Source organism: Doryrhamphus excisus, linkage group LG11, assembly GCF_037039965.1.
Source record: "Doryrhamphus excisus strain RoL-2023G ecotype Guam linkage group LG11, RoL_Dexc_Guam_v1.1, whole genome shotgun sequence".
NCBI lineage: Eukaryota > Metazoa > Chordata > Actinopteri > Syngnathiformes > Syngnathidae > Doryrhamphus > Doryrhamphus excisus.
In genome coordinates, this window is record NC_136367.1 from 19785193 (window position 1) to 19798837 (window position 13645).

The 13645-nt window shown below is 41.8% G+C and overlaps 1 protein-coding gene across 2 annotated transcripts in view; it reads right to left on the reverse strand.

Annotated features, from left to right (window-relative positions):
• Positions 1-3254: 3254 nt before the first annotated feature.
• The window catches only part of LOC131107250 (contactin-4-like), a 101594-nt gene continuing 91203 nt past the window's right edge, over positions 3255-13645 (reverse strand). The window contains exons 14-23 of one of the 2 annotated variants that reach the window (XM_058057228.2): positions 12568-12685; positions 12001-12159; positions 9672-9821; positions 9351-9421; positions 7524-7758; positions 7205-7320; positions 5365-5551; positions 5158-5270; positions 4891-5059; positions 3255-3698 (exon numbers count right to left, since the gene is read on the reverse strand). In XM_058057228.2, coding sequence (XP_057913211.2) covers positions 3607-3698; positions 4891-5059; positions 5158-5270; positions 5365-5551; positions 7205-7320; positions 7524-7758; positions 9351-9421; positions 9672-9821; positions 12001-12159; positions 12568-12685 — 1410 coding nt within the window. In that variant the 3' untranslated portion in view covers positions 3255-3606. Of the gene's footprint in view, positions 3699-4890; positions 5060-5157; positions 5271-5364; positions 5552-7204; positions 7321-7523; positions 7759-9350; positions 9422-9671; positions 9822-12000; positions 12160-12567; positions 12689-13645 lie in introns of both variants that reach the window. The other variant, XM_058057146.2, reaches the window with a different exon arrangement.

A 13645-nucleotide genomic window follows, 5' to 3' on the forward strand; every position in this document is an offset into this window, starting at 1 on the left:
AGCCTACAGTGCACTTCCCTAGAGCATAGAGCTACATACAGACTGTACAGCACCTCTGCACAGTCCTTCCATAGGGCATCAAGAGACTATGGCCGGGGAAAAGGAAAGATCAGCAGCATTGTCTTTAATCCTCGTCCTTAAATCACACAACTATAAAAAAATGCACCAGAACTCATATATATATTGCCACACAGAGCAGACCCCGCCCCCGTTCCCCTCCCGAAGCTGACAACATCCGGCGTGTATCAACACAGCAGCATGTAAACATCACTGCGGCTGCATCATAGTTCTATGCATCTCCTGTCCTCAGTATACATTATGATAAGTTAAGGCTCTTGAAGGACCTGAGGGTTTTGAACGTATGATGAGGCACACAGAAGGCAAAGAATCGCTATTCACACAGGGCTAACCAAATGAAAGAGGAGCATGGGAAAGCCACGCGGGTTCGGTCACCGGTACGGGACGGGGACCCACAGGAGATTGAACGCCTCTCTTAATTAGTCAAAAGCATGTCTCCAAGAGATGTTCTATTACCAAAACGGACTGGAACCAGAATCCTTGCATGCCGGCCTTTTAGTCAGTCACTTTGTTCCATGGATCTTTTTCTAAAGGATCTTAGAACACTATTCATATTTTAAAAAGTAGGCCGCTGGTAGTGCAGTAGTACATACACGCCTTATCAAAATTTTAAGACCAGTTGAAAAATTGCAAGAATTTAAATTTTACATTGTTGGATCAGAAGGAGGTTCTAAGTAGAGCTTGAAAACACAAAAAGAAGAAATGGGAGTGAGACAACAAAGTCATTGTAAGCCATTCATTGCAAATAACCATTATAGTGAAATAGGCTGTTCATCTTGGCAAAATTAATTTTCTGTCATGTAGTCACACTGTAATGATCTCTTCATGGCAAAGGCAAAAAAGCTTTCGCTCTTTTAACGCAGTCGTATTGTTGAGCTACATAAGCGAGGCCTCTCGCAGCGAGCCACTGCTGTGGTCGGTTGCGGTAAGACAGTCATTTAGCAGACCCAAAATATAGTAGCAGACCCAAAATATGTCACCAGCCCTGAGCTGGAGGTTCCGATTGGCTGTCCGTCAAGCCCCCGGGACGATCCTTAGCCTACTTGCAAGTTGTTACTGTAACCATCAGACGGCATCATTTTTTAGAATAAAAAAATATCTTCAAAACCCTAATCTTCTTCAGCGGGACAAAATTGCCAGTTTGCAATTTGCACAAGAACACGGGACATTGAAAGGTGGAAAAAAGTTTTATTCTCTAATGAGAACAAATGTAGCGTAAATGAGCTCTGATGGCTTCCGACATTACTGGCATGTCAAGGAGGTCCCACCTGAGGTGTTTTCCACACCGCACAGTGAAGCAAGGGTGCCATCATGATCTGGACTGCTTTTTCCTTCAGTGGAATAATTCAGTGGAGCTTCAGGCTATGCAAGAGTGTCAAACGGCAGCTTGTTGTGTTGCAGGGGGCAACACTCATGACTGAAGGCCCTCGTTTGTGTGGTAATGGACAATGCTGCAATCCGCAATGTCCATCTAACAATTGATTCAAGAGGAATAATCTCAGTTTTGGACCATCCTTCATGTTCCTTTGATCTAAATCCAACTGAAAACATTTGGGGATGGATAGCAAGGGGTAGTTCACAAAAATGGAAAAAATAAGTTCCAGACAATGGATGCCTGCCATGAAGCCATGTTGGAACGACATCACACAAGCATCCACAAACCAATTTTTGGGGTGATTCACAAAAACAATATAGCTAATCATTACTGAATCCCTTTTTGAACATTTTATTGCTATTTTAGGTGTGTTATAAAATAATGCTTAAAGGGGACCGATTATGCTCGTTTTCCAGCCCTTTGTATTGAGTTGTGGACACCTATAGAGCAGCTCCACACAATAACCAGCTTTCTAGAAAAAAAAAGCTTTCTAGATCTTCCAGAATCTGCACCTATTCCAGCTCTATTTTGATCGTCCCGCAAAAATTGTCTTTTTTAATTTATTCTACTACGGTCGCCTCCAGGCACACCAACTCCAAACTGGTCGGCCACATTCCCAAGTTGTAGGGGTTGATCATGAACTGCGATTCATCTTTTTAAAATGTCCACTTGTGTAGGATCCAGAATCTGAACCGGAAGTAGAGACTGGACAGTCCAAAGTTTCTCACAAAAAGAGGTTACTTCAAGATGCCTCTCGTTTAAGTTTTCGTGTAACAGTAACGTGTAATGTGGTCATCACACTTTTTAGCGAGACTACCAGTGTTTAAAAAACTTGACTGTGGTGGGAAATGGCCATTAGCAACTCCGCTCCCTGTATGCACACTCTATAATGCTACACAGACAACCACGTTTGTTCCATTACTAACTCAAAATTAGGATAGGATTTGTTCTTTTTGTATTAAAAGCGCTACTTAGAACCTCCGTAGGATGCAATAGTGCAAAATGAAAATTCTTGCAATTTTACAAATGTGTTGATCAGGAGTACACAGCCGACTTTAGTGCAGACAGCATGGAAATCATACCTGTCAACATTTGCATTTGAAAATTAGGGACATTTTCCGAAAATAAAGAAATATTCTCTTGAATTTTTATTTTTTAATTTTATTTACTGGGGACCCTTTCAATAGGAGGGCCAGGAAAAAGAAGGGCAACAGGTATGGTGAGAATCTGAATGCGGGTGGTTGTGACTGATTTGTGACCACTACATGGTGTGCACTGCAGATTAAGGAAAAAAAATCATCAGAACTCTTACGAAGCAATTCTTTGTAAAATCTTGTTTTTAAAGTTCAGCCACTGTAGCTGTTGTAAAAAATTGTACGTACATTGTACATTATGTACACTACCAGTCAAATGTTTGCAGACACTTTCCCATACAATAACACCATCTCCAAACTTTTGACTGATGTACTGCACAACTGGACAAAATAGTTTTTTTTAATTAATTGTCATTATTATCATTCTATTAAGTCCCAATAAGGACACTTTTTATTTGGTATGTAGTATGCACTGTGAATGTTGTCCTTTGCAATTCTTCTAATTGGAATACATGCCTCACTGGTTTGGTAAAAATTAAATCTTCTTTGACAGGAAATAGGCTTTTGGACAATAAAATGTAAATATAATATCAGTTGTTCTTTAAGACAATAGGGTCTTTGTCAAATTCCACGCTTAGCCATTTGCAAAATGATATGTTACAGTATTTGTTATGTACTTTATGTACTTAAATGCATTCGTCCCAGTATGCAAAGAAAGCATCAAATTTAATTTTAGCAGAAAAAATATACAAATAAAAAATGTAACGCTTGGCATGTCATACAAAAAGAAGCATACAAGACATTTTTCTTTTTCTCTTCTTATGAAAGCTGCTTTGGTTACAACATAGTCGTGACGTCTGTCCAAATCCCTTATATAGCCAAGGTGTTGTGGGGGGACTCCTTCCCAGACGTCACAGACTTTTTTTTTCTTCCCCTCATCTGTGTATTCTTTTTGCCTCTATTATAAATCAAAATGAATGGGTGTAGTTACACCAGAGTGTTTGTCATCTGCTGAAGACGGTCTCCATCGCCGATGCAAGGTCTACTGAGAGCTGTTTGTCATAAAGATGTCCGCGCTGTGAAAGACAGTGCTATTGTACTGAGGGCTGATAGCGTGGAGACCTTGGATGCTGAGCCAACTGCGTTGGGACCTGAAATGGTCAAAAAAAAGACACTCTCAATACTTTTGTTGCGCCTTATTGTTGTAATGAAACACTCTAGGGGTATAACATTAGTATATAAGTATAACATTGTTGACGTCCATCAAAGGAGATAGCTACCACAGAATATTAAAATGTCTTAAAAATGGATGACACAGAGAACAATTGTTAGGAACTGTGGTGGACACGTTGAGGTTGTGGTTGACCTTGAGTTGTATTTAATATTATAACTAGAGATGTCCGAAAATATTAGCCAATATTATACGGTAGCTTGGTTAATATGGACGTCACGTTATGTAAATTGAGTGTTGTTGGTGCTTTCTGGAGTTGTTTTTTTCAGAAGGCTTTATAGGTGCAATAGATTCCGTGCATTCTTAGCTGCCTCTTTTTTGTCTGTTTTTATATCTTTAGAATGCATTGAAAAGTAGACAATGGGGCAAAATAAAAACAGTGCCGTTTTCCCTTAATATTTTATAGTATAATAAATAATTTGGTCGAGTGGTTAGCGCGCAGACCTCACAGTTTGGAGACCAGGGTTCAATTCCACTCGCGGTCATCTCTGTGTGGAGTTTGCATGTTCTCCGGTTTCATCCCACATTCCAAAAACATGCTAGGTTAATTGGCCACTCCAAATTGTGCATAGGTATGAATGTGAGTGTGAATGGTTGTTTGTCTATATGTACCTTGTGACCAGTCCAGGGTCAGCTGGGATAGGATCCAGCATACCCGCGGCCCAAATGAGGATAAGCGGTATAGAAAATGGCTGCCTGGCCTCGTTACGCGACTTTCATTTACAGAAAATCCATTACAATCAATACAAAAAATATGACATTTATTTTTAAATTACATTATTTTCATTTTCAAATATTTGTTATTTCATATTGCTATTTATTTAGATTTCATAATAGTCTGTTTTTATATCTTTAGAATGCATAGAAAAGTGGACGATGGTGCAAAATAAAAACAGTGCAGTTTTCCCTTAATATTTTATAGTATAATAAATAATTTGGTGTTCCTCGTGGTGTTTTAATTACACACTGGTCACATGCAGCATTTTATTTCTCGCTGTTCCTTCGGTGATAATGATTGCTAATCTGCTGTTTTCAGACAGCAGCAACAGCAGCAGGGGGGGGGGGAGATTATGCAGCTCAGCGCCGAGGACACTAACTATCTCTCCACTGACCCGGTATCCTTGGGATGGTGATCTGCCGACTACTGCTGCCCTCCCCTCCTTCGCCAAACGGTTTTATCTGGATGATATAATCCTCGTCAGTGGGAAGAGTGAGCTCCACCGAGGTGGTGTTTGTCTCCATGACATTGGGGCGGCTGTGTTGGTTCTTCTTGTACAGCACCTACGCACAGTAAGTCAAATCAGGGCCACGAGCGCTTGAGTACCGCATGGCAGCAAATATGACCTGCGAATCATGAAATAAAGCGATAGGGTGTTTACTTTGTAACCAGTGACCTCCGACTCATTCTCCAGGGCTTTAACCTGCTCCCAGTTTAATATTATCTTGGAGTTGGACGTGTTCCACATCACTTTACCCGGGGGCTGGCTCGGTGCTGAGGGGAAAAAAAAAACAACATTATTCACACGGAACAAAAGCTGTAAAGACGTCGAAAGCAGACAAGGGTTCCAATTAGATATGCTACGTACGTGGTTTTTTGGTAGTAATGCTGACTGTGCCGCTTGGAGGTCCGGCTCCTGCGGTGTTGTACGCTCTCACCGAGATGTAATATGCGGTGCTGCCTTTCACGCCGTGAATAATAGTCGAGGTCTGATTTCCCACAGTTCTTTGCACGTTGGCTGTGTCTTCCTTTCCGCCCTTCACCCAGTACCGCAGCTGAAAAGCAAAAAGACAGAACCACACACATGTGAACACAACACAAAGATGCTTTTAAAAAGATTCTGCTCCACCCTGTCAATCAAGTGGAAACGAGGCGATACCGGACAGAAGATGCAGCGTGTTACCTTGTGCATCTTTTGTGTTGCTCAGTGTGAGCTACATTTATCCGTTGGATAAGTATACCACTTTAAGTTGAGAGGTAAACAGTAAGAACCAAAAAGTGAAACAAATCGGAGATATATTCAAACACTTTCCCTGCCAACAAACACTAATAACAGGTTTTCTTTGTCACCGTGGTTGTCAGGGCAGAAACAGCGGGCACGCTTGGCAGCCCAAATATAATTTGACTTTCCTTGCAAGAATGCTTTTCACAGACCCTGCTCCCCTGTTGACTTTGAGTGGTCAACAATTTATATTTCTGCCATTTTGTGCACTCAATGGATGGAAATAGCTCCTATGTTCACATTGGGGATTTCAAAGACGAGTACAATTTAGAGTATAAAGATGGTTTGTGAGAATGCTTTATGTTTGGAATGGAAGCCAGAAATTCTTGATCAGTTCCCTAATCAGCTCAAGTTGAAGCGCTTAAGTAACATGGAAAACGCTCGTCAACGCCAAGGCCAAGGGACTAGTCTGGCCTATTGTGCATCCATCTTTTCTCTCCTTTGGTAATGGTAATGGTTTAATTTCATTTGAACATGCATCAGATTGCAATTGAATGCATCACATAATCAGTTCACAGTTCCACATACTCCAAAAGGAGTAGGAAGAAGCAAAGCTTATTAAATCCTACCCCTCCATCTGGTACTTTTACAATCAGTAACTGTTACATTTGTTCACTTCCTGCTTTCCTAATATAGTTAAAGTTTTGTTTTTTTGGTTGGTTGGTTTTTTTGGGGGGAATTTAATGGGATTTACATTATTTCTTATGGGAAAAAAATATTCATTTTTTTATGTTTTGGTTTTTGTCTTACCTGTTGGAATGAATTAACGCCGAAAAACAGAGGTTCCACTGTATTTGAACAACCTCAGAGGTGTCAGCACACGAAATTCAAGCCTTTTTGGGATTCACTGGAATTGCGACCATTTCTTTTCACCGCGCAGAAATTGCATTGAAGAGATCAAAGACATAATATGTTATTATATATTATATAATATAGTTTAAAATTGTTTTTTTTGTTTTAATTTTTTTAAACTTTTTGTCACATACCAAAGTACGAGGTGAAGTACATCCTGCCTTTCTAATATAACTTATTTTTAAAAATAATTTAAAAATGTAATAATTTTTTATGATTTTTTTCATTTTTATTTTTTTTTTAATTTTTTGGTTCACTGAAGTACGAGGTGATATGAATATACAATGACATAATCGGTACCATAGTGACTGTCAATATAGACTCTTCATCCTTGTATTTAGCAAACATCAACTGCTTGTATTGTTTCTTGAATTGGCTCATCGTTGTGCATTGTTTGAGTTCCTCACTCAAGGTGCCCAAGGTATTGTACATGAGCCCAAGACATTCATTAATAATAGAGGAGAACAAGATCCAACCCTCCGCACACACCCACATACTTTCATTGCTCACAGATTTGCAAACATTAAAAACAGACACACTGTAAAAGAATCATTATATACGGAATTATAGTTACCTCATAGCCCAGCACTCGTTTCTTATTGGCATTCCAGGGAAGAGCTTTCCATGAAATTTCAACCTCGGACGCAGAGAGGCTCTTGGCACGTACCCTCGTGGGCGCTCGTCCGGGTTCTGAAGTTGATTTATAAAGACTTCAGAAGTAGCACTCATATTTGATGATCCCTCAAAGAGGGAACATTAAACGTGTTTCCCTTGCTAGTTCTTTTATCACAAGAAGATAATCATGCATTTCCTCTGAATCAGAGCCACTCATCATTAACTGTAGCTGAGCCAGCACAGCATCGAAACAAAGGAATGGAAGCCACAGTGCACACCTTCTTCTGCTGAGTAGATGGTAGTAACCGCTCCGAACGGACCTTCTCCCTCGTTGTTGTAAACTCCGACCTTCACATGAAAAGGTGAAAACGGCTGGATGCTTTCATTTTTGAAGACGTATCTGGATGTGTCGGCGGACGGTACGGCGGCCTGCATCCAACCTGTGGCACCGAGGGGTCGGAAAGCCACAACATAGCCGAACCCCGGTCCGTTCTGTAGCTCTTCTGGAACGGGCTATGATAACAAACACAAAGACTTTACACATACAGCGGAATAATTCATTCGCTTGTGTTCTACGGCACTTATTAGGGTCTGATTAGGGTCTGCTTATTAGGGTCACTGATGAGCGAGAGACTATGCCAGCAGGGTACGCCCTGGACTCATACCCAATCAGTTAGAGGGCACATGTAGACAAACAACCATTTGCACTCAGTCTCCAGTTAACCTCTCATGCATGTTTTTGGAATGTGGGAGGCAGCTGGAGTACCCGTGCTTCAGTGGAGATTCGAACCCTCGTACTCCTGGCTGCGAGGTGGACATTCTAAACACTACTTTGAGGGGCGTTTAACTTCCATTTATGTAACTACAATTTGTTTAATCAGTCTGGAAAAAGGGTCTTAAAACCATCTGCAATGCAAAGTAACCCTTTTCAACTCCTTTTTAGTTGATAAAATCCAGAAAAAAACAGGCTGTGCCGTAGTGCTCTTGATCCATGGGTCCCTATCACTCTCGGCCATGATGAAATCCCTGCATTTTTTTAATAAAACTGTCAATATTCAAGACAAAATCAATCACCTCCTACAGTCAGTTGCAGTAATCATCCCATAAATGTGGTAGCCTGAGAGGTTGAGAGGAAGAAGTTGTCATGCCAAACAGTTTTTGGAAGTTTTTAGAGTTGGCATCTGCAGTTTCTTCTTCTAATTCTTCATCTTGTTTATTAGAGACAATCCCGATTTGTTTGACATTAACAGTAGGTCATTATTTCTTTATTGTTATTTATTTATTTATTTACTAGAGTGATTTACAGTGTCTGTAATCAAACCAAAATCGAACCTTGATCCAGATGTCTTAGTTAATGGATTTCAAGACAGTAGTCACAAAGCAGTTCTACAAAATTCCACAAAACGATGAGTTGGGAACGTTCAAAACAGCAGCAGCAGTAGTGAAAGTTCCTAACGACCCCTCCTTGTTGCTTTCGGGAGTGGTCCCAAAGTTAGATCTTTGCACTCACTTTGACACAACTGACCATCACATTCAAATAAAGACATGGGAACATCTCATTGGTATGAAAAGAATCGCCTTAAATTGTTTGAATTGTGGGATCGCTTATGAATATTAGAATAATCACTAGAAATTACCCATGGCATCCCACAAGGATCCGTGCTTGAACCAGTTGTGTTTGGTCTTGACCCGTTTCCCTTAAACAGTTTTGGTTTTAAAAGTTCAAAAGCCAATTATAGTCCAAATGTAAGCTTTGTTCAGCACAAGTTAGGCTACAGTTGAACTTGAGCACGATGAAACATTAGCAGCCATTCTTTGAGAAGCTGCACAGTCGGGACTAATGACATTAAACAGCCTGAATTATTACTGGATTTTTAATCTTCCTTCATGTAAATAAGAACGACATGAATACAAACCATGAGACATTTACATAATGAATTGAATTATCTGTCCAAAAATGTAAAAATAATTCAACTCCTCTCACCCCCCCATTGTGACAGCAACTGTTACAGCACATTGCTACACATTATAAATACTGTCTATATTTTGAAAATACAGCCTTGTGGGGTGCTCGTCCATGGGTGACAGGTTCTGTGCGTGCTTACCTCCCATGTGATGACTAATTCCGAACGACTCCCACCGCCACCGCTCACATTAGCTGGCGTGACCAAGGGAGCTAACAGGAAAAGAGAGATACATTTTATTCTTGCTCTTGATTGACGCTGATCAAATCTACATGGAATCAAAATACAGACGCTTATCAGAACATATCAGAACAAGGGTGGAAGGTTTTTGGCGATTTCACAATCATCCAATAAAGAAAGAAAGAAAGAACCGTTGCTTACATTGAGGTAATACATTTGATAAAAATATGATAAAAATAATGCTGTGAGAGAAACAACCAAAAAAGGAGAGTTTGCACATACGGGAGCCTTTGGTCTTGGCTAGTTTGGATGGCTTGCTGGGCTCGCCGGTCCCAATAGTGTTGCTCGCCAGGACTCGAAACTCATAGTCCACCCAAGGGTTCAGTTCTATTACGGTAGCTGTCAGACGGTGGCCCCCTACCATTTTGGGAACTGCAATAAAACAAAGAAGACCTTTCAGTATCAAGAAGCTTTGCGTGAAGGTGTGTGTGTGTGTGTGTGTGTGTGTGTTTGTGTGTCAGCTTCAAACTGTGCTGACAGGTCAGGAGGAGCCGCACCGCAGGTAGCCTACATAGGACAGGTGTAATCCCTCACAAGGGCATAGCGGTCACTGTATATGGCACATTGCATCCCAACAGACAGAAAAACTAATACACATCACATGATATATCAGTTTAGTGCGCTTTTAAACGTATACGTACATGAGTTATCGGGCGTGACATTTAATTTGACATCATATGCCGTAAAACTTACATCGCATTTAAATACAACAATGTAAATTGACTGTCCGCTCAAAATAACTCCTCACATAGCCATTAATGTCAAAACCAAAGGCTACAAAAATCCATCCCCCCCAAGTTAAAACGCCCAAATTGGCCCAATAAGCCATTTTCCTTCCCTGGTGTCATGTGACTCATTAGTGTCACAAAGTTGCTAATGGAGAACGGGTGTTTTAAAGTTGCTTTTATCGCTCTCTCACACATACATTTCTTTCAAACCGCCACCACAAGGCTATCATGTGGACGCCCGCATCAGACTTTGAAAACCCCTGGCATACCCAATTACCTTGCTCAGTCATGGCCCACTTGCTGGTAAATGTATGAAAGAAAACATTGGTGAATTTTACAATTTTCTTGATAAGTGTGTAAATGTGCTCAGGACCGTCTTTGTCTCCAGGTAGTAATATCGCCTTGTCGTATGTACATGAACTATAGCTGACAATCAGGACTATCAAACCAGTTATGAATACATGGTAATTCATTCAAAGGTTCATTCATTCATTTATTTCTACCGTTCATCCTCACGAGAAGAGCTGGAGCCTATCCCAGCTGTCTTTTGGGCGGGAAATGGGGTACACCCTGGACTGGTCGCCAGCCAATCACAGGGCACATATAGACAAACAACCATTCACACTCACATTCATACCTATGGACAATTTGGAGTCGCTAATTAACCTAGCATGTTTTTGGAATGTGGGAGGAAACCGGAAAAACCACACATTCACGGGGAGAAGATGCAAACTCCACACAGATATGGCCAAGGGTGGAATTGAACTTGGGTCGGGTCTGCACGCTAACCACCAGACCGCCGTGCAGCCATCATTCAAAGGTTCATTCATTCATTTTCTACCGCTTATCCTAACGAGGGTCACGGGTTATGCTGGAGCCTATCCCAGCTGTCTTAGGGTGAGAGGCGGGGTCGCCAGCCAATCACAGGGCACATATAGACAAACAACCATTCACACTCACATTCATACCTATGGACAATTTGGAGTCGCCAATTAACCTAGCATGTTTTTGGAATGTGGGAGGAAACCGGAGTACCCGGAGTAAACCCACGCATGCACGGGGAGAACATGCAAACTCCACACACAGATGGCCGAGGGTGGAATTGAACTTGGGTTGGGTCGGGTTGGGTCTGCGCGCTAACCACTAGATCTCCGTGCAGCACTCATTCAAAGGTTCATTCATTAATTCATTCATATTCTACCGCTTACGAGGGTCGCGGGGTGCTGGAGCCTATCCCAGCTGTCTTAGGGCGAGAGGTGGGGTACACCCTGGACTGGTGGCCAGCCAATCACAGGGCACATATAGACAAACAACCATTCACACTCACATTCATACCTATGGACAGTTTGAATGTGGGAGGAAACCGGAGTACCCGGAGAAAACCCACGCATGGAATTGAACTCGGGTCTCCTAGCTGTGAGGTCTGCGTGCTAACCACTAGGCCACCGTGCAGCCCTCATTCAAAGGTCATCAGGGAAAACTATATATAATACAACAAGACGTACAGGCTATTATTCCATGGATTGTAAGGGCACAATTAACGAGGATATGAGGGGGAAAACAGCCACTATCGGTTGTCGGTGTCACTTAACTGCACTCACATACATTACAGTCGCTGCACAAGCGTTATCATCTGGAAGGGATCCGTGTTTCAGGATTCCCAAGAGTCTGATAAAATGGCGGTCAATGGTCACGCTACAGTTGAGCCCCATTTGAACGTGGGGTAAAAATTACATCTCCTATATTCTCACCAGAGAAGAAGAATAAAGAGCAGCCGCCTCGGTGAGATTGGTAGAGGCCACGGCTGGTTGGAGAGAGCTTACCTGTGGAGACAGCCTGCCACCCGAGGGAAAACGGTGTCCTGGCCTGGATGGTGTATGCGGTAATTGGACTGTGATTATCAGCACCGGGCCTCCAGGATAAAGTCGCGGTGGTGTCTGTGATTTCTTCTACCTGGATGCTGGTGGGGCAGCCGGGGGGCCCTGGGAGACGGCACAAGCCGGCAATAGCAAGGAAGAAAAGACAGATGGAAAGAGGGAGAGCAAATGTAAATCAGGAAGAGACGGAGAGATAATGGAGAGTCGCCGTGGTTTTTTAACACCTGCGGCTGCTCCAGGAAAGTCAATTTGCTGTGATACCGTTGGGTGCTATACAACCTAATTACTAACTTTTTTTTTTTTAAACACTGAAGAGAGAATTTGCTATTTTTCCACTATATTCTTTCATCACATTAGCGAGGCATAAGCAGACCCAGGAGCATTCACCATTTACAATGTTCCACTGTCTTCAGCGCTACACGAATGATGAATTTTTATGAAATATGCAACAAGCTGCCATTTTTAATCCGACCAAATGCGCTGGAGCGGAGAAGGAATGGATGCTCTGCTTACCTCTGACAACCAGGTCAACGGCGACAGAGATACTGTCCACCTTTGTTTGCACGGCACATGTGTATTTCCCAGCATGCCTCAACTGGATGTTTCGAATCATAATGTCTCCGGCGGAATGCTGCTGCCATGAAAAAAAAAAAGAAAAGAAAAATCAGGTGTGCACACACGTACACATACCGGGTCAGCCATCTTATCATTCTAAATATTGCTTCTGTCCACATTTGACATCTGCCTTTCGTCCGCTTTTTTTTGGAAAAAAAACATCCGTTTTTTTTGGACACTGTGCAATTTTTTTGTAAATTTAAGAAAACATACCAGCACAAATAGCTGGTGTCAGAACCCCGTACACAATACGTAGCTCTGGCTGAGTTATAAAGAACAAGTAAGGGCTTTTGAGGGAGCAATTCCCATCTTTTCAATATCACAGAGTGGAGCAGAACCGGTCCGGTAATAATCTTGGAAGTAGTTGGAAGCTGTGGCAGAGTGACAGTTAACAATTCAGCTGAGATGTTTTATCTGTGTTCTGAAGCCGTACCGCCAACTCGAGGACTACAGACTGTACGGCACAGTTATTTAAAACAACAACCCCCGAATAATAGTTGAGGAACAATCGGTTCCTGTGCGGGTTTTTAATGCTTTTCTTCCTTATTCCTAGAGTTTTCCACTCCTTCCCCCAAGCATAGCTTTTCAAAAATAAGTCAGCATACTTCGTGTTGCAGACTTTGCTGCGTGCACACCCTCTGAAATACAGAGCAGGTGCGGGAAACTGGGTGCAATATGGGTATGTAAATTTCCTTTCATAATAAACCACAGGCAGCAGTTTTTTGGCCATAAATAATACACTTCAGACAAAAAGTCCCTCTGCACTATGCCTGAATTGATTATGGCAGTGCTACAAGGGTATAATATTGAAATACTGTACCAATGAATGCTCATTTGTGTCCTGACCTCAATTCAATGTTTTGCTTTGGAAGGGTCAAGAACAAGCGCTGGATATCAAAACCAGTGAGAAAACGTGTTCTTGGTTGAGCAAATGAAATAAAATCGGTCACGTTTCTTTGTGCCAACTGGACCTTGG